General features: G+C 44.2%; 1 protein-coding gene across 6 annotated transcripts in view; it reads right to left on the bottom strand.

Annotated features, from left to right (window-relative positions):
• The window catches only part of dscama (Down syndrome cell adhesion molecule a), a 134,128-nt gene that overhangs the window by 30,373 nt on the left and 83,159 nt on the right, over positions 1 to 20,596 (bottom strand). For all 6 annotated transcript variants that reach the window (XM_056443970.1, XM_056443997.1, XM_056443989.1 and 3 more), the window contains 3 exons: positions 3,127 to 3,273; positions 975 to 1,253; positions 530 to 805 (listed from right to left, as the gene is read on the bottom strand). In XM_056443970.1, the coding sequence (XP_056299945.1) occupies positions 530 to 805; positions 975 to 1,253; positions 3,127 to 3,273 (702 nt within the window). The remainder of the gene's footprint in view (positions 1 to 529; positions 806 to 974; positions 1,254 to 3,126; positions 3,274 to 20,596) is intronic.

Genomic DNA, 20,596 nt, shown 5'->3' on the forward strand with positions numbered 1-20,596 from the left:
CATTCTCTTTCCCCCATTCTTGTGTGATGACGTCATAAAACACTTTGGCAGACATCCAAAGCTTCATTAGAAAACCTCAATAGAAGATTAAAATGTTTAAAAGGAAAGGTATTTTTGGTCCAGCAACAATAAATGAGACTCTATTCAGATTTAATTTTCATTGCAATAAATTCAGTCCGCTGCATAAAAAGCTAAATCAGAGTTCAAAGCAGATTAATAGAGCTCCTTTTCTCTGGCTCCACAGCTTCATTGATTATCAATATTCTCCTTACATTGGCGTGGTCATGGGAGGCGGACACTGCAGCAACCCAGCTTGTGTAACCGTACGCAAGCCGCTTTCAGTAGATCTAATAAAGCTGAGCTGTGCTGCAGCACTCAGTACCACATGTACACCGTCTGGATTTGAACATGAACGCACAGTTCGGCTTCACATGTGCAGACACAAATACATGAACACACAACCAAAAGACATTATGCATACACATTATTGTATGATTACATCTCCGGTAATATCACAGTGAATTCTGACCTTCCAGTATGACTTGAACGAAGTCCTGGGCGGACATCTTGCCATGTCGGGCGAAACACTGATAGGCTCCTCCGTCGCTCTTGGCCATGCCGGCCATGACCAGGTTCTCCCTGTTTTGGCCTGTCATGCGAACGCTGTTACTGGGGTAGATGAGCTCTCCGTTGCGGTACCAGGACAACTGGTACTCCTCGGAGCCGGTTACACTGCATGACAGTGAAACCTGGCTTCCCACGCTGCCCTTCACCTTCCGGGGGCTCACCACGACCTTCAGGAACTCTGAAGGTTAGAAATTTGTATTATAATTTGTTTTTGCCGTCATTATTTTGCCAGAATAATGCTATGTGGAGAAACATAAAAATCGGAAGCAGTTTCTTCCCCTTCCTAGCTTGCCAGTGTTAAATTCTACTACTGACAAAAGTCAAGCGAAATGACCACCGATACTGACCTTTTACCAGCAGCATGCCGACCACCTCAGCATTGCCGTAGCCATTCCACACCTCACACACATATGCCCCAGTGTCGCTGGACTGCGCTCTCTCGATCAGCAGGCCTGTCACACTCTGTCTGAAGCGAGTGTCGGGCTCCAGCGGCCGGTTGTCTTTTAGCCAGCGGTATTTAGGTGCGGGGTGCCCGGAGGCCTTGCAGGGCAACTCCACCCGATGAGATGCCATCACCTCGCGCCGCTCAAAGCTGTCCAGGATGTGTGGTGCCGAGTTGGCGGGGTCTGCATGGGGGAAATAGGGTGTAGTCGAGGTTGGAGTTATTTTTGTTGTAACTTCTGAACAATTACCAAACTGTAGGTGTGATGCTTATCAAGAAATATGTGGAGTTGAGACTGGGATGATTATCAGAGTGTAACCTGAACACTTTTTGTTTTACTCCGGTTGGGCAAGTGAGTCTGAAATCTACTTGCCCAAAGTGCACAACTTGTTTCGTTTATCAGTGTCGAACCAAAAAAACAACAAAGACGAAAATTACAGTAATTGTGATGTTTAATCTTCATTTCAGTAAATGCTCTCAAACGTGCGGCAACCTCAACAATACATAGTTTGAGTTTCGCCTACACCCTCTCTAACACGACCAACCTAACATCCTGCTTCGAGGTTAATCGAAATGCTCGCCGCCATTTCCTTGCGAGGCCGATCGGTACTGTGCATGTTGAAAGAAGAGAGGTGGTTCACTCCTTAGCTACCTTCATTATCAGCTGCGGAAAAATCAATGAATTTCACAATGTTTTCCCACCTAACAAATCTGGCGAGTTGATAGATTTACGATTAACCTTGTTGTTTGAGCCCTGTTTGTGTGTTTTTATTTACATAATACTGGTTTCTGGCCGAAAGCTGATATGTTTAAAATATCTATTGTGTGTGTCTAATGCTTCATGGTTATCATGGTGACAGAGTGAGTAAATGTAAATGGTCACTCACTCGTATTGTAAGTTTCAATGTTCAGATATGGCAATTTAGGGAGTCGCTTTTCTCCGTGTTTCGATTGATATTTTGTTCTATTCAATTTATTTAGTTTAGCCCAAAATCACGAAATACAAATTTGCCTCAGAGGGCTTTCATTGAAGACCAAAATGTATTATTTCACTTGGTGGGAGGTCCCACAGATATACTTTGCATAAACACAACATCCTTTCTTCAAAAGGGGGTTGTAGCAACTCGAGTGCCGCTACCCGTGGGTTTCCCCCAAAAGCTCCAAGGATCAACCATGACCAAAGAGACCAAGGTTCCGTTTAGAAACATTCTTTATTTCGGCAACACACACACCGAGCAGACTGCAACACTGCGCCTCTGCTCACTCTTCTCTCCCAACCTCCAGCTCTGCTGCCCTTTTATATGAGCAGCATCGGCTGCTGACTGATTGCCAATCAGTCAGAGCAGCTGACTGATTACCAACCAGCCAGCAGCCGAGGCCAAATTGGAGACAGCTGCCACAGGGGTATTCAGCAATTAAGCACGGCATATAAATTGGATGGAAATTGATATATTTTTTGTCCTGATTAAAGCTCCGAAAACACTGGATCCTACAATTTACATAATGCAACAGAATAGCTTCTTTGTGTTGACCCCTCCTTGCTCCAATCTGAGATGACTAAGATGACATCACGTTTTCACAGGTTGAATAGTACCCCATCTTCGTATGTAACATCTCTCCCTTTAAATGGTTCGGGGTGAGGGAGGGCGATACTCTGTCCTGAAGCCGCCCCCACAAACTGTGTTGGCACGGTCCTGCTGACCTTTATCACATGCCATCTCCTCTTTAATTCATGGGCTTTTCCTGTCACTCTCCATTCTATTCACTATTTCTAGATTTTCTTTTTTCTCACAAGCAGATTTATTTCCACATGGTCCTCTGTCACTTTGCACTATCTTTGAAACCAACTGAAATCCACAGTTGAACTAAAAGCTATATGAAACCAAAGAAAAGAGGGCTTCATGTATTTTTTACGAGGACATCATTTGTATACCAAATGTGTTAACTTGTCTTGTGTCATTTACAGAATAAATGAACAGTGAGCAGATACAGGTCAGAACGTGATGTTTTTGCTGAAGTACAACTTTAATGTTTGCGTAGATTGCTGTTCTTCTTACCTGAGACAATGAGGCGGGCACTATTGCTCTGTCGGGTCTCTCCCGTGTACCGGTGGCGTGTCATACATCGGTAGTTGTACAGCCCGTCCTCCATTTGCACATCCAGGATATACATGGCTCCGGTGGATGTGATGAGAAACCGTGACACTGCAAATAAATAAGGAAATATAACACGTCATTATCGTTGCATGGTGCAATTTGGAAACAGCTCCCATCCAGGTCTTAGAGGAACAATAAAACCCTGAATGTCGTTCCTGCCTGTGGGGCAATCGGCACCAAATGTGTGACCTTTATGCGGCCTGAATACTGCCTCTGGTCAATCAGTGTGGTGTTGAACACTTTGGAGAGGCTATCTGTAGCTTTCAGATTCTCCACAAAGAGAATGTTAGAGAGCATCTACGGCCTGCAGACGGAAGCTTCTCTTTTGTTCTCACTCTTTAGTCCCCACTGACTACCCGCTCACCTAATGGTCTAATCCAACAAGTGTTTAGTGTGGTGTGCATGTTTACTTTTGCATTATTTCCACATAAAAACATACTTCCCCCCGATGAAGGCAGACCACTCTGGACAGTAACACAAATGTCACATCTGTCCTGTAACGTAACCCAGACCCCACAACACCTCAATTGAGTCTGCCTGCATGGATGGAGCGCACCGTGTCTCCACGTTTTGCCAAAAGTGTGCAACACTGCACGTGTGACACATGAAAGGAGCAAACAAAAGGACCTGTTGCCGTGAGACATTTTTACAACAAATATGATTCTCCAGCTACATTGTGTGTATTCATTCTTACGCACTGGAATCAGTACCCATACAATCCAAGAGAAGATGAGACGGAACAAAAATCCAATTTTGAAGTCTCTTAGCAAATATTTGCAAGTCAAGTGAGGTACGTATCTCTTTGTGGTTGTAGTCCCCAAACATCTGCTGCAGCTCATTTAGCTCCGCGCGGCTGTGTGTTGTGTAGCAGTGTAACAGCTCGTTGACATGAAGCTGCTCTCTCTCTCTCTCTGAAAACTCTGTCTGTCTGTCTCTCTCTCCCTCTTTCTTTCCCTCTGCTCCAGCAAAAAGTGCAGGCAGCCAGGGATCACAGAGCGCTTTGATAAGGCTCGGCTGCACAGGTCGGATGTCCTAATATAATGCTAATGTTATGCAAATGTATGTGAACACATGGTGGTAGAGAGAGGTGTTTATGAGGAGTGATGTGCGCGGTAGCCAGCGGCTGCCTTAGGTATTTTCATGTCACAGATGATGGAGAAGCCAATCTGAGACGGGGATCAAACGGGGCCCGCCGTACGGTTGGGGGGTTCTGGGAGAGATATCATCATGCACCCTTTATGTGTTGTTGAATTACTCTCGTCCTTAGTCCTGTCATGACACTTTAACACAGATTAAAGCTGCCGGCACAGGCCCCTTGCACAGCGCATGCTAGAACCGGAATTAATACCTCACGGTTGAAAGCTTCCGCCACACCAGCCATACTGCAGTTTCCATTGATCTCTGTCGCATATGTCACCACTTTATCATTTTTAACCAAATGGGCATTTGTCTGAAATTGTCATAATTTGCATAGAAATGTTTGAGTTATGGTTAAAAAACGCATTTGGAACGTTAACAGTGACCTTTTGACCACCAAAGACGAGTCCCGGTGGACGTTTTATGCCAAACATCCCTGAGATATCTCGTTCAAGAGACCGAACGGACAGACGGAAAACCAGAAAACAGAATGCCTCCAGCCGGAAAACACACAATGAAAAAAGTTGTGGTAGGATTTGCAAAAATTAATAAATAAACCAATCTTAGAGCTTCTTTCAGTTACAAACATGTTTAAAGATCTCAGTATTGGTGCATTGAGAAAGGATGAATGAGAGCGCAAGGAGGTAACAGAGAAGGAGAGGGAGGAATACACAGAAGAGGGTGGTGAGGATGCTATTGTGAGCAAGTGATGACCTAGTTAGAAACGAGAAACCATAGATTTTATATCCTGAAGGCTTTTTTCAGGTTAAGGTCGAGGTACTCTAGAGTGCGACTGACCATCATATAACCACAGACAAGCAAGAATATACAATTACAACGTTGTTATTCTTGTTGGTTGCATATGCACTTCATTTTGAGGGAAGGAAACAATTCAGAGAAAGCAGATATCAAAGGGGAAAAACAAAGCGGGCTGTGTCTTTCCCTCCATCTTCTTCTCCTCGGAAAGTTGTCTGGCATCAGATATTACTGTCGTGAGGCAGGCTTATGAATGAGAGGAGCCTGTGTTTTAAATGCACGTTAAAACAGACACAATGTATGGAAACCTGGATCTGGATTATTAGTGAAGTTCAGTAAGAGGATGACAGGTCGGCCCATGTTTGATAGCAACGTTGTTATAGTTTAGTAAACAGGAGGTCAAATAATCGTCCCACAAGCACCTCTGCAGCTCAAACTACAACTTTTGCTTTTTGGGATAGAACTTTATCAATTAGTGAGCTTTAGAGGTGGATTATCTACCTTTGGCTAGGCTAGCACTTAACTCCGTCTTTAGACTAATTAATCTTCTGGTGTCAGCTTCATATTTAGTGGAAAAACATGAACGTAAGATCGATCTACTCGTCTAACTCCGCAAGAAAACAAATGTGCATGTTTGAACATCAGTCTGTTTCTTCAGAGTAGCTACTAATGAACTTTTTCTTCCTTCACTGTGAAAATACAGTACATCATCAACCTCTGATGATGGCCACTTCCTGAGCTCTAGAACACAACCTCCGGGTGCTGTCTGTGTTTCCCTGTAGCGGCCGACAAATCCAGAAATCTAGCGGAGACGCTTGTGTTTTAAAATGCTAACGATCTGAAATGTTAAGTGCCCCCATTTCAAAACGTTCTGATTGTGGTAGATTTCTTATGTTTACAGTTTGAGATCTCCTCCGCGAATCGCCACCGTAACGTGGTGGAGCAGTTTGAGAGGCTCAGTGATGTGGGAGCTATGTTGTCTGGGGCATTAGCCCCTGGTAGGGTCTCCCAAGACAAACAGGTCTCGGGGAGAGCCCAGACTAAGAGCGGTTAAAGAAAACCCTGATGGATAGCAGCCCATGGACTTCAGTTACCTCGTCTGAACAAGAGAAACCGAGGCACCCTCCCGGAGCCAGACCCAGGAGGGGAGCTCGACGGCGAGCGTCTGGTGGCCGGGCCTACACCTATGGGGCCCGGTCGGGCTCAGCCTAAAGAAACAACATGGAGCAGTTATCCTGTGGACTCACCACCCGCAGGGGCAAGCATCGGGGTTGGGTGCTATGTAGACCGGGTGGCGGGCCGGGTAGGGGGCCTAGGTGAGCCAATCGCCGGCAGCATTGACTAGCTCTAGGGACGTGGATATTCATCTCGCTAGGAGGGAAAGACCCGGAGCTGGTGCGGAAGGTGGAGCGGTACCAGCTAGATATAGTTGGACTCACCTCCACGCAGAACACTGGAAGTTCTGGAACTAGGCTCCTGGAGAAGGGTTGGACTCTGCCCATTTCTGGAGTTGCCCATTTCTGGAGTTGCCCAGGGTGAGAGGCGCCGGGTGGGAGTAGGGATACCCACGAGCCCCTGGCTGAGCGCTGCTGTGTTGGATTTTTCTTAGGAGAGTGAGAGGGTCGCCTCCATGTGCCTACAGGGAGTAAGGTTCTATTGTTTGTGCTTATGCACCAAACAGCAGTTCGAAGTATCCAGCCTTTTTGGAGTCGGTGGCTTCCGACTCCATAGTTCTCCTGGGAGAATTCAACGCTCACGTGGGCAATGACAGAGAAACCTGGCGGGGGTGATTGGGAGGAACGGCTTGCCTGATCTGAACTCCAGAGGTGTTTCGTAATTGGACTTCTTTGCTAGCCACGGTTTGTCCATAACAAATACCATGTTCGAACACAAGGTGGCTCATAAGTGTACCTGGTACCAGAACACCTTAGGCCGGAGATTAATGATCGATATTGTAATCGTATCATCTGATATGCGGTCGTATGACTTGGACACTCGGATGAAGAGAGGGGGGAAGCTGCTCTCCCGGAGGATGGACATCGCCAGGCGATGGAAAGAGCACTTTGAGGAACTCAAATCCGTCCAACATGTCCTCTGGAGAGGGGGCATTGAACCCATATCCCTGGCAGAAGCCGCTAAGATTGTCAAAAATCTCCTTGGTTGCAAGGCACCAGGGGTGGATGAGATCTGCCCTGAAATGCTGAAGGCGCTGGACATTGTTTGGTTGTCTTGGCTACACGTCTCTTCTGCCTCCTGAACGCCTCCCATTAGAGGTTTATCAGGCACATCCAACCGGGAGGAGACCCCGGAGAAGACCCAAGACTTGTGCGAGGGATTATATCTCCCAGGTGACCTGGGAACGCCTCGGGATCCCCCAGAGTGAGCTGTAAAGTGTTGCGGGTGAGAGGGAAGTCTGGGTCAGCTGCTGGGTCTGCTGCCACTGGGACCAAACCCCGGATTAAGCGGATGAGAATGGACGGATAGTTTGAGATCACTGCTGTGCATCTATTCAACAGGAGGTGAACTGACGTGAGTACAACTTGTTTCTGTATTAGGAGCTCCCCCCCAAACAAACAGAATCGATTGCTTTCCACAGAGACGCAGGCCTGCAGAACTGTATTGTATTTTCATGTCCTTGTACAGTAAACTGAGAGCATTTTCTGCATTATGCTCCTACCACTGCAGTTATCTACAACCCCACTGTATATTAAAGTCTTTGTGTGTGAATGTGTTTATGCAGCATGCTACTGCATGGCGGAATGGTCAATAATAACGATCCAAGGCTTTTCCTTGCTCCTCTCTGCTCTACCGACTGCATACTAACGCCACCTGAGACACAGCCTGTGCCGTTGTTGCAGTGCGTTGGTGTGCTAACACGCTGGACACATGAGCAGACTTTAGTTTCCACACCTGGATGCAGTAAAGCCCCTTTCCCACAGGACAAAAAAAAAACACTAGCACCCACAAACATCTGGCTTTAGTCTTCAGCGGTAAAAGGTGACTATCCGCATTAATTTCCACGACAAATGACTCTTCAGCAGTTAGAGGTATTTATCGGCTTTGGATCCGGTCACCAGTGATGGAGACACGCTCATTTCTGTGATAAGTGTTGAAGTGAATACAATGAATAAATCAACAGGGATTTGGACCATTGTTATACTCTTAACGTACAAAACATAATCGAAACACGCCTCAATCAAACCTGACAGAAAAAAGAAAAAACTTATCATAACTTTCTTTGTTAGTCTTCCACTGTTCCAGCAATCACCATCTGTGGTTTGAGAGTTTGAAGAGAATCTGAATCGGCAACTATACAAAAAAAAGAAAAAAGAACTGCCCTAAAATGTTCACTAAGACATACCAGGAAAGTAGGTGCAACCAGGGCCGGAGTGGGGCCACTTTTCAGCCCGGGAATTTCAGGCTCAAGACCAGCCCACTTTTTTCATGGTAGTGGAAATTGGATAAATGAAGCAACAGTTCAGCTCTTACTATCCTGTAGTTCTTTTGTTAATACCATGGTCCAACAAATAATGTAAAGGTTAAATACAACAATAATAATCCACTTAAAATGAGAAGTTAACAAAAAATATGCATAACATTAAAAAAGGCAGAAGGGCATAGCAGGTGTCAGACTCAGATTAGGCAGTAGGCCAGATTTGTTGGAGTGAGACCTCATGGGGGCCGTCATGGTCATTGTCATGGTCATAGTCATGGTCATTATCATTTTTCTGCATGTGTATTATATAGTGGTGATTTACTCCTTTACTACACCCACTTCTGAGCAAACAATGCATATTGGTTCATCAAGTACTGTCATATACTGCTCTTTCTTAGAATATATCACTTTAATTCATATTGTTTCCTGTTATCCTCTCTACCTGTCCCTGTAGTCATGGCCTCCTCATTGCAAATGTCGGGCTCATCATTTTCAGCAGGAGACTGTCTTATCTGCTGCTCCGAAGCTACAAAGAAAAATTAAGAGTGATATTACTGCATACTTCAATATCAATATCAATAGTATATATCAATATTTCCATAATATTCGCAAAGTCTATGGATTGCCATATTTTGGGTGATATAAAAAGGCTAATATTTTAATTCAATTTAATATTTTGCTTGAGAATAGGTTGACAACGCTACAATGATATTAATCAAGGCTACAACGTTAGCCGAATAGTTATGTTGCTAATCATTAGGCCTTTGTCTCTCTTTACCAGTTGCCACTTGTGTTTGTCCTCTTGAAAATAAATCTGTAAGCTTGGCACATTTGGCAGCATCCTCCTCCAACGCCTTTCTTTTTTTCAACCTGGATTTTTCAGCCCCTCCTGCCCTCTTCCTCCCGTCCATCCTCCCTGACGCGTATCGTTGCGGTCGGACCGGCCCAGCTATCCGTAGCTGAGAAAACTTTTTGGAAAAGACCGCGAAGGGCCGAACCAACTCGATTAGGAAGTGCTCCTCTCCCAAATTGAGTTGGTTGGTTCCATAATGGACTGAACCAACTCTATTATTTGGGAGGGGTGAACTTCCTCGCATGGTACAACCCATGCAGTGGCTGCGGTGTCAGAATGCGGAACGTGTTTAACCCACTTTAAGAGAAGATGGACTAACGTGACAAATGTCAACAAATACAATTCTCGACCGGCCCAGAAGTGAAGCGGCCCACCGGGAACTCTCCCGATTCTCCCGATTACCCACCCCGGGCCTGGGTGCAACAACACAACATACTCGCAATGGTAAATGAGTCTTCCGCCTATTTTTAGTGGGTCTTCCGTGTTTAAAACCAGGCATACATGCTAATTTCAGTGGGATAAAGAAATTTATATTTCTGAAACTATGGCTTCACTTCATCGCAGGTGGCCTTGCTGGACTGTGGATCTTCCCTTCCTCGGGGCCCGCCCAGCTGCTTTGGCATCGCCTGTGCCATAAACACAGGTCCCTTTCTGTGGGTCAACCGGACCCAATAGCTACAATTAATCCCCACATAAGCCACAGTGAGCCTGCTAGTGGACTCTTTGTTCATTCAAATTAGGATCGAAACCTCTGAGACATAATAGAAACAGAGAAACGGCTGAATCATGTCCGTATCACACTGCTATTGTTACGCTTTGAGCCGAGTACAGTTTGCACCGTAGTGGACTTGCAGGACTTGCAGGTTTTCCTGTGACAAGGACTTTACAGAGAAAGACTTCCGATAAGGTCGAACACAACAAAACGCGGTGACATTGAGCACTTTGACCGGCGCTCGCCGGGTGACCATCTGCCCCAGAACAGGCGGAGAAAGTTAACTCTGTTTGCCCGAGTCATTTCAATATTCCAATAATTAAGCGGTGGAAAGACGAGATGGGAGGAGGGAGAGATGAAAGAGAGAAGAAAAAAAAGGATCAAGAGGGAAAGAGCACCTCTGGGATACAACCACTCTGTCATCCGAAATGATTTACAAATTAGCTTACAGCTATGCGCTCCCAGTGAAGGCAAGACAACTTTCATATGCTAATTCAGATCATGGCTAGGCAGAGTAATTATCAAAAAAGAAAAGATCTGTCAGCCCTGTCTGACAGATCTCAACAGGAACCCACTACCTCTATCTGTGTGCACACGGCACAATGTAAATCTGTCACTACGAGGACTCACGAGAACGAAACCAAACGTGTACATCTCTACATACAAGTACATTACTCTAACATCATGCGGTTTGAAAACCGGGTACATGGACACACACACACACACACACACACTCTTACACACAACACATGACACAATTTATTTTCCCCTTTGCGACCTTGAGAACCTGAAGAACTTTGAGTCGTCCAACCTATCAACACCGACGGTCTGGACGCCACTTACAGGAAACCCACGAGTCAGCTAAACAATGCTGGTTAAAAAAAGAAGAAGCTTCCTCATCATTCTGCTGGCAGTGTCCCTGCTGTGCGACAGTCTTGGAGTGTATTAGTGAGTGGAGTGTGGTCCCCCGGAGACAGCCGGGGCCTACGGTGTAACCGTAACCTTGGAATGGGCAACAGCTTGACAACAAATAAATAAATAAAGATAATGCACGCTGCTCGTACAGCGCTGGTGCACGTTAACAAAGAAACACCGATCTGAATTCATTTAAAATATATGTATTTTTGAGGTGAGCATCTGGAGCGTCTGCATTTTCAACAGAGAATCTATTAATATGATCACAAGGGGGAACAAATATATAAAAATAAACTGGCTGATGTTTTCATGTTTTGATTTATTTAACAGTTCCAAATGTACCGCATGGATTCTTGAAAGGTGCCATCAAATTGAATTCCCCGGCAGTGAGTAATAATCAGTGTATGATGAAGCCGGGAGGAGCCGTGTTGTAATTAGGCCCGCTCAGAGTTATTGGCAGAGTGACTCCGGTCGGATCGGGCCGGGATGAGCATCTCCATGGAGAGGGAGGATCCCACCAATTTAGAGCCCCTCTAATAAAAATCATTTGTCATTCTTACAGGAGGACCACTGACAGCTGCTGAGGGTTGGCATGGCAACACACGGGCCACCATTCGCTTACCAAGCAATATTATTCCCAGTACTGTAAATGGTGGAGAGGTGGAAACGTACGCGCACACGCACGCACACTCACACACATGCACACACACGCACACACATACTCAATGCTGAGACACATGGAACAGGTGGTGGAGAGGAGGTCGTTGAAGAAACTGGTGTCCATATTGGACAACCCGGACCACCCTCCACCACCTCCTACAGCACAGGGAGTACTCTTTTCCCTCAGACGTCTCCGCCGCTCGCTGCCACACAAGGAGAGATACAGGAGAATTCCCTCTGGGGCTAGGCAGTTACAACAGTTCACCTCTTTGCCAGATCACCCTCCCTTCTTATATTTTGTGTTTTGTTTTTTATCTTTGTGTGTGCTGCTGACTGACAAACAAAATTTTCCTGGGATTAATAAAGTATATATCTATCTATCTATATCTATCTATCTATCTATCTAAATATATTTATAAAGACGTTTTTTTAGAGACATTTTGATCATCATAACTGTTTTAACTGTCTTGCCTTAAAAATGCTTTGCTAAAATGCATTCTGTAGGAATTATATCAACTCCTACTAATCCTTCTCTTATACAGTATTTACAATTTCCTTTCCTAATATTGTCATTTAGATTTATTTTTTTAACACCCATGTTGTTATTTGACATTTATTACACATCTATTCACTCTGGAACAGGGGTTCCTCTTCTGTTAGTCCTGATGTCTCTTGCTTCTTCCTGGAGTTGTTCCTCGTCTATAAAATATTATCAATCTGGCTCTCCCTGACCAAAAAGAAACCAAGAATATGCAGTACGTTTGGGCCTCATAAGTTCAGGAACACACACACACACACGCACACACACACATTTTTGTCTCCATTGCCGCTCCCAATCAGTGGCGGCATCGCTGTGCTCATTAACTAGACACACGCTAGCCTGAGGCTAACGGCCTCATAAGTCAACCACAGATAAAGATGTCATCTTCTGCTTGACTGAATAAACCGCGATTAGAAACTAGATGCAAATGGTCGCTGAACGATATTCAAATCGGGAGGCAACAGGGAAGCTTAAACCCTGAGGCTCTTGGCCTTGCCGTTGCCCCACATTGCTCTGTCGTGTTAAAAAGAAGAGAGATTTTAGATACTGTCGTCTCCAGAGTGATGTTCTACGAGACGTCCCAGATCACCGCGAAGCGATACCAGAAGGAGAGGAATAACAATTCAGTAATGATTCATGGTCGATGTTTTCCTCATACAGTCGTAGAATGGGACGTTGGGACGTTTTCCCGTTTGAGGCCGCGTTACACAAACGTTTCCTCGTCTGTGTTCCGTACAGACGGCAACGGGTGCAACCTCCGAACAGATAACGTGCGTCACTCCTTGAACCTGTACACGTTTTTTGGGTAAAAGGGATTTCAAAGAGTTTTGGGCTCTCATCTTGGAGTCAGCTACACAGACATTTTGTATTGTTTGATAGAGTTTTAAACACAACACGCTTGGTCGATGGTCCTGAGCTTCACAGTATGAGGTTCCCCTCAGTTCGGGACGTGTCGTGCGTTGATTTGTCACACGCACCAGTGTCTTTTCAAAATTAACTTACATTTTTACAGAAAGTTAGGTTCAGGCAACAAAACCACTCAGTCAAACTTTGGTTTTTCAGACCACCTCCGCCTCCAGGGACATCACTTGACACAACTTTTTAAATTTCATACAGCTCCCTCTGGGGACACACCAGGCCTCGTCCAGTTTATTTCCACTATGCAGAGAAGTACTTGGATGTGTATAATCGGAGGAGTTCCGCATTAAAGGCATCGTCAGCAGCTCCATGTGTGACGGATCCTGACTGGAACTCTATCTCATCAAACAGAATCAAACAATGCACGCTGGAAGAATGGGGTTTATTTGTACAGGACTTATTTGACAAACGATGACAGCATGTCTCTATTCTCCACCAGACGGCTACGAGGCAGCTGTGTGTGCACTCTTTTTCATTCTCTACCAGACATTTATTTTGTCTGGTTAAGTCAAAAGGAAAGATATCTCTACCCGCAATAGCTTTCTAAACTGCGGCTGTGTGTTTCCGTCAGCCGTGCGTGTTTGTGTGCGTAGCTGCATTTGCGGCGTAATTAGCCAGGACTGGAGTCAAGCTATTAAACCCCCGATGGGTGTGTGTGGACAATGCTATCATTGGCCGCTCTCTGGCCAACACTAAATGAAGCAGTGTTGAGCCTCAGCCTCAATCATGAATATTCATCTCTCTGTCTGTGAGAACCTTTGTGTGTGTGTGTGTGTGTGTGTGTGTGTGTGTGTGTGTGTGTGTGTGTGTGTGTGTGTGCGTGTCATTAAGGAAGCTATTACAATCAACTCAATCACAATCCGTCACTTTGTTTGACAACAATTCTATTTTTTGCCAAAACCCAAACAAAACAGCCTCAGACTTGGGAGCGCCGCCTGTATCCCGTCCTCCAGCTTTTCAGGTCATTAGAGCCCCGGGACAGGTCAGGGTGCCGCCTATGAAAGAGAAAACGTTGACCGCGCCCAACACCTTCAGTGCTCAGAAATTAAATTTCTGCTATTCTATCTTCAGCGCAAAGACAAGTGGTTTTCACGCAAACTGTGAGCATCTCACTGGGACAGGCTGCCTGATCGAGAACGCGGCAACCCTTCGTGTAAAAGGAGTTTCCTCCCATACTGCCATTCCCATGGGAAATTGACAGCACCACATTCCCACATTATGGAAAGGCACTTAAATACAGTGCTCATTGGTGTTTCATGGTAATTTGTGCTGGCAAGTGGAGCAGACGATGGCGCTCTGTGAGTAAAGCAGAGGGGGCAAGAGGAGGATTAGATAATCAAACAGTGTGCCACTTTAAATAATCTCTGGCTCCTCTGGGGGAGGTGAGACTTAAAGCCGGAGCCCTTCTGATTTAATTGTCTGATTTCCCCGTCATTACGGTTGAGGGCCTCGGTAATTCAGGCTTATTAAATATTCAGCAGCCACGCTGAGGAAGGGGAGGGAACGGAGGGAGAAGGATGAAGGCGGAGAGGAGCGAAAGAGAGTGGGAGGAAGTTGTGGCGAGACGAGGCCTGTGTGCACTGCTTGACGAAGACTCAGACAGAGATGTACTTTGATCCCCACTGTGAAGAAAGACCCTTGTTTTATTCATCAAGGAAGCTTGAACAGGGGATGGTTTTTTTGTGTGCAGATCATGACTGAATTTCTAGATTTGGGGGAAATGTCAAGGCGCTACTGAGCCGTAGCATGGCATCATTTCAAGTGTTGCCATGTTTGTGTGTTTCCTGTCGAGGCTACTTTAATAAAGAGCAAAAGAGCGAGGGATACCACCTGGATGTTCAGGCCCAACGGACTGTGAGCCGTCTGCAACACTGGGAGATGAACGGTGGTAAACTTTAGGCAACTGGTATTTACAGTTAAACCATATCAATATCACAGTTATCTCACATTTTTCATTCCCAGTAGACACATTTTTTTGCGTGATTTTATCTGGTGAATCCCAGCGGCGGCCTGGTGACCAGCCCACTGAACTGCCGTGTACGATGGCGACAGAGCGAAGGGTCTCCCAGGACACGTTGGGTCAAAAAATATAAAAGAAAAATGATATAAAATATACACAGTTATAGAAATAAATACTCCTGTAAATTCTTAAACCTTTACTTAGTGTCACCTCTAAGTGATACAAAAAAATTATTTTGTTATGATCATTGAGCTCAATAAGCAACAAAGTCAAACATAAAAAGCAACATAAAAATTAAAGGTGCCGTTAAATATTTGAGTTAAATTGCACAAAAAGAAAGAAAGAAAGAAAAAACAGAGGTAACAATTAAATATGTTTGTGTTAAATCTTGAAAGGTTGAACCACTCCACTGAACCTCCATCTAGACCTGAGGGGTGGAGCTCTCCGTGGTGCTGAACTGAAACCCGAGGCTGGAACTACCGAACAACCAAACTCACCAAGGAGAACCAGGACTGTGTGGACAGGATACCAACAGTTCAATTAGATATGACATCTCATTAAAAAGACAATTTAATTCACAAACTGAGGAAACTGCTCTGTATTAAACTGACAGCGCTGCTCTATTAGTGGATCAAACTGTTATTTTAAGTACTAATGGCACGAGTCTGAAACTCCAGACAGGTTAAAAACCACTCTGACATGCTGTGGTTATGAAAGTCGACAAATTAAAAGAATGTAAAACAACATAAAAGTGATTATGGAGAAGGAAGTAAAGAGATGGAGTGTGACTCTTTAATGAGTCCCCCAGTCAGTGGCCCCACAGCTGCAGCCTCCACCCACCACCCTGCAGAAACTACATCTTGACATGACATTTTCTCTGGTATTTAGTCCGTCAAAGATTTTTCTTTTTTTTGGGGGGGGGTCATAAAATGTAAATTATAAGTCTCCCAATAAAACTATTGTTTAATTTATTAAAGCACATACAACTATATATATTAGCAAACATGCTTTCGATGGAGCAGGTAGTGGAGCAAATTTGAACACTTGGATAAAGTGCACCACCATAGGTATCGCCACTTATTTCCCCTGATTAGATCTTTTATTAAGTTTGTGTGGGTGTAAATCTCTAATAGTGCATCATATCTTAGAATTTGATTATATATTTTGAATTAAGAATATTATTTAATACTAATATAAATGAACAAATAAGTCATTATAGCTGTGAAATCAATGTAGTGAAGGAAAATGTCAAATTTGTCTCTAAAATGGACGACTCTTTTTGTTTTTGTTTTGTTTAATTGGTGTGACAAATTTATTTTCAGATTATTCTATTTATTTATTTGTTTTTCAAATTTTTTGAAACAAATGACAGATCACAAAACATCCCGAGACCACCGTTCCTTATCCTTCCTAGTGTCCTATCAAGTGGCCTCCTGGCTAAATGGTGATGTCAGTGCTGTTTCTATGTACTTTGAGGCTGCCAGATTGTCAGCAAGGTGTTTTGTTCCAGATTTCCACGTAACTGCTAATCATTTCCTGTCCACACGATTCCCCAGGAAGCAAAGCTTGTGATTTGAGTAAAAAAAAAAAAAATAGTGTACTTATGTTAAAGCTGTGTCAGAAATTAGGGCATTGAAATTATTTTGGGGTGGCACTTAGGTTTAATTAGTAATTAGTGCATAGAGTTGTTTCATGTGAAATGAGCCCAGATTAATAATCGTACTCTAATCACCACCGTGTGTAAATGAACAGCATACTATTGCTCATTCAAAGTGTGGAAAGTCCTGGAAACAACTGCAGTTTAAATAATGAGCAGGTTTCATTTCATCAACAAATGTAGCCCTGCTAACATTTTGTTAAAGTTAAAAACGTCACTAGGTGCATTGAGCTCAGTACCGGTAGTTAACGATGGCGACTTTCTTTACCATCATATTTGCTTCAGGGCGGTTTTGGGTTGCTTTCTATATTATCAGTTTTTTAAAACATTTTGATCGAGGTACCAATCCACGCAGCTGTCGGGTAACTTCTAGTAACAGCAGCGTATGTGTAGTAGTACAGATATAATGGTAATGGTTTATGAGTGTGTTAGAAACAGAAAAAAAAGATAGCTTAATGTAGAATCAGCTGACACTGTGTTAAAGTACTAAAAGGTCTAATACATCATATTGAGTGTTATCATTAACATGAGAGCAGTATGTATACAGTATTATACGCTGTTTTATGTACTGCTGGCTGGTTTCATTTTATATAGACAACACACTCTGTTTCACATGCTGATTACACATCTTCATTCGCTAAGTAATTTACCAGGACCAGGTACTGATAAATGCAAATGATGAAGTAGCAGAAAGAAACATTTAAATATTCAACTGAAGTACAAGTACCTCCGAACTGGAGTTAATTCCAACAATTGAGTAAACGTACTTCATAAACATTCTGTGGTAAATCATGATAAATAAGCCCCGTGACTGACATATGCAAAGACATTTCAAATACAATTTATGTTTGCCTTCACCAAAACTCTGAACATAATAATAATAATTTACCAAAGCTTTAAAAACATAGCATATTTTAAACTGGTATAACACTGAAGCTTTACATGCAAAGCTGCAATAAGGACTGAAGAAAGCATTGTGTGTTTCAAAGTGTAAATGTGCACCTTTTGTCCCGTAGTAATAGTACTTTTTTTCAATAAACTCATGTACACACTTTTCTATTACTCAGAAAATATTTGCAACGAGAGAGCGCGAGCAGCTGATTATCAAGCTTATTATGTTGTTTCTACAAACCGCGGCCTGGTTTACCTGCGTCAACATGTTTCTGATTAATGAAGATGACAACCTGAAGTTGAAACAGCCAAATATTTCTGAGGATCCTCCGGAACATCAATTACACATACATGTCTGGGTAATTATGGTTGCAGATGTAAATTGATAAACAATTCTTGGCAGACAACGCATCACAAATCTACTTATTGGCAAATAAACATGTGTGTCCACGAGTGAGTGAGAAAGGTTCACACTCCTCTCTCAGCAGGACTGACCTGCGAGGCAACGTTTAGATGACCAGGTTGCTTCACTGAGGCCCACGGTCAGTTCTTTAGGGCTCAGCTACGCAGATTCAGAGGAACCTGCACTCTCACATTCAGACAACGCGCTGGTGAACATCAGCGTTCTCATCTTTTAGGGGGGATTTTGACGTCTATAGGTTGGAACAAATAAAAGCAGAGCACAGAATTTTGTTTCTCAATTTGGTCATAATCATAATAATGATCAGCAATGAAAATGAAAAATAAAGTATTGTAAATAAGTAAAAGGGGCTTGACAGTAAAGGATGCATTTCAAGACATTGGCAACCAATACTTTATAAATACAGCTTTCAAAACTTCATGTTCCATCCTGTTAATGAGAGTGATATTCGACAAGAACATAACAAATATGACGACTACATTCAGAGAAGACGGTTACAGCTGAACGCAACCCGACTCCGTTTATCCCCCTGTGGAGAGACTGGAGACACGCCCCTCGTTTACAGGACGACTCCACCGTCATGCAATCAGATTCTCACGGCGGGCTCCACCTTTTCTGTAACGGCTCAAAATCCCCCCCAAAAAATGTCTCTCCTTCCCTTCATGTAATGGCGTTTGTATTTCCATCTCCCTTCCTCCTTCCCCTCCCCATCACTGTCCCCTCTGTCTCCTTGCTTTTCTTCTCTTTTCCTTTTCCTTCTCCTTCCCTCTCCAACTACCCCCCCTCCCACCACCACCACCACCCGTCGCTCTCTCCCCACAGAGCATTAGCTTGCAGTGGTCAGGCCCCTTGACAGCTGCTCCACCTGAAGAATATCAATCAATGTTGCTGTGGCGACAGAATCAAGCTCCCCCTCCTTTATTTTCCAGCCCTCTTTTTCTCCTTCCGTCACCGTCGTCTCGCATGTGATCGTGGAGTGAGGATGATGCATCGTTTGTTTATTTTGTCTCTCCACAGTTGCGATGGGATCCTGGTGCGAATAACGAGATAGCAATTCAGATCTCGAGCTGATCCATTACAGCAGAATACGTTGGCACTTCTCGCTGCTAATTTACTTGAGGTGTGACTAATTGAGGTGGGGATGCGAACCCCACGACGTCTCAGACTATCACTCTGTGTGAGCCGGGCAGACAGGCGTGGGATGGAAGTGTCTATCACTGCTAAGACATGACAGAAGAGTGAGCACTGTACAAATCGTGCTGCTCAATATAGGACCACAATCAAAGCGCTACTAATCGCCATTAAGCACTCCTTTGTTCATCCATGCAGCTCGTATATTTTCTTAATTATTTAGTAGGAACCCAGTAAGAAAAAGACAAATATTTTTCGGAAAAGAATGGATTCTACTCTCTGGAAAATAGGTTGATTACATCACCTAGCAACAATTCCTCCTGCGTGGCCAAACTGTCAGGAGACCAATCACACTCGTCCCTCTAATTGCTCCAATCTACTTCCCATATGGCGCACACTCCCCACTCGGAGTCTGTTCCCCTCCAAACACGGTCCCAGCCCTGCTGCTACACATAACACTAAGCAGCGAAATGACTCCCCACAGACCCATCGTCAGTGGCACCAGTGCCAGGCCCGCCAGCGGAGGGTTAAGTAAATATTGGGCAAAGCAGCTGCTCTCGGAGTGCCGTCGTCTGCCTGAGTTCCCGCCTGGTCCCAGCCGGGTATAAATCACACACTGCAATTAGCACCACGCCGTCCCTCTGCCCTCGTTAAACAAGCCTGCCCGCTGACGGAGCCCGTGCACGCCAGACACCTTCCTGCATGAGCGGAGGAGAGAGGGACGGCCGGGCGGATAGATGGACGGACAGTCAGGAGAAAGAGCGGTGTTTGAAAGAGTCCCACTTTAGGACCAGCGTTTTTTGATATTAAGCAGTGGGAGTCTCTGTTGCTATGATGCATAGTCTCTAAGCACCATGGAGTATTTACCAAATGACATCGCAATTTATCAAGTAGAAGACACATAAACAAGAGGAAAACTCAAATCATTGGGGTTCATTCTCTGAAGAAATTGAATTTCCAATAGCTGTTTTGATCTTTCAGCCTTGACCACAGCAGTTGATTGGTAGAACAACGGACCGGCCTTCATCGAGTCTTTGTGGCTAGAAGATCTATTAGGTATCGTCACCGTCTGAGATTTCAAACCTAATGTAGCTCGTCTGAAGAACGAGGGGCGTTATATAGTGAACTACAGTCGGCACATTCTCTACTACCTGAACTTGACCATGAGAGATGATGAAGTGTGTGGGTAGAGTGAAACATGCAAATGTCCTCTATCATCTTTTTTTAATGATAATCACACACAATGTAATCACAGTGGGCCTTCTTATCTTTTTACATAGCAGTCGCTGCTACAAGATATATAGTATGTTAAAGGCAAGTCTGCCTTTTTTAATGTAGGATGTGGGTCATCCACCACACACACACACACACACACACACACAC

The sequence above is a fragment of the Pseudoliparis swirei genome, chromosome 3 (genome assembly GCF_029220125.1).
Source record: "Pseudoliparis swirei isolate HS2019 ecotype Mariana Trench chromosome 3, NWPU_hadal_v1, whole genome shotgun sequence".
NCBI lineage: Eukaryota > Metazoa > Chordata > Actinopteri > Perciformes > Liparidae > Pseudoliparis > Pseudoliparis swirei.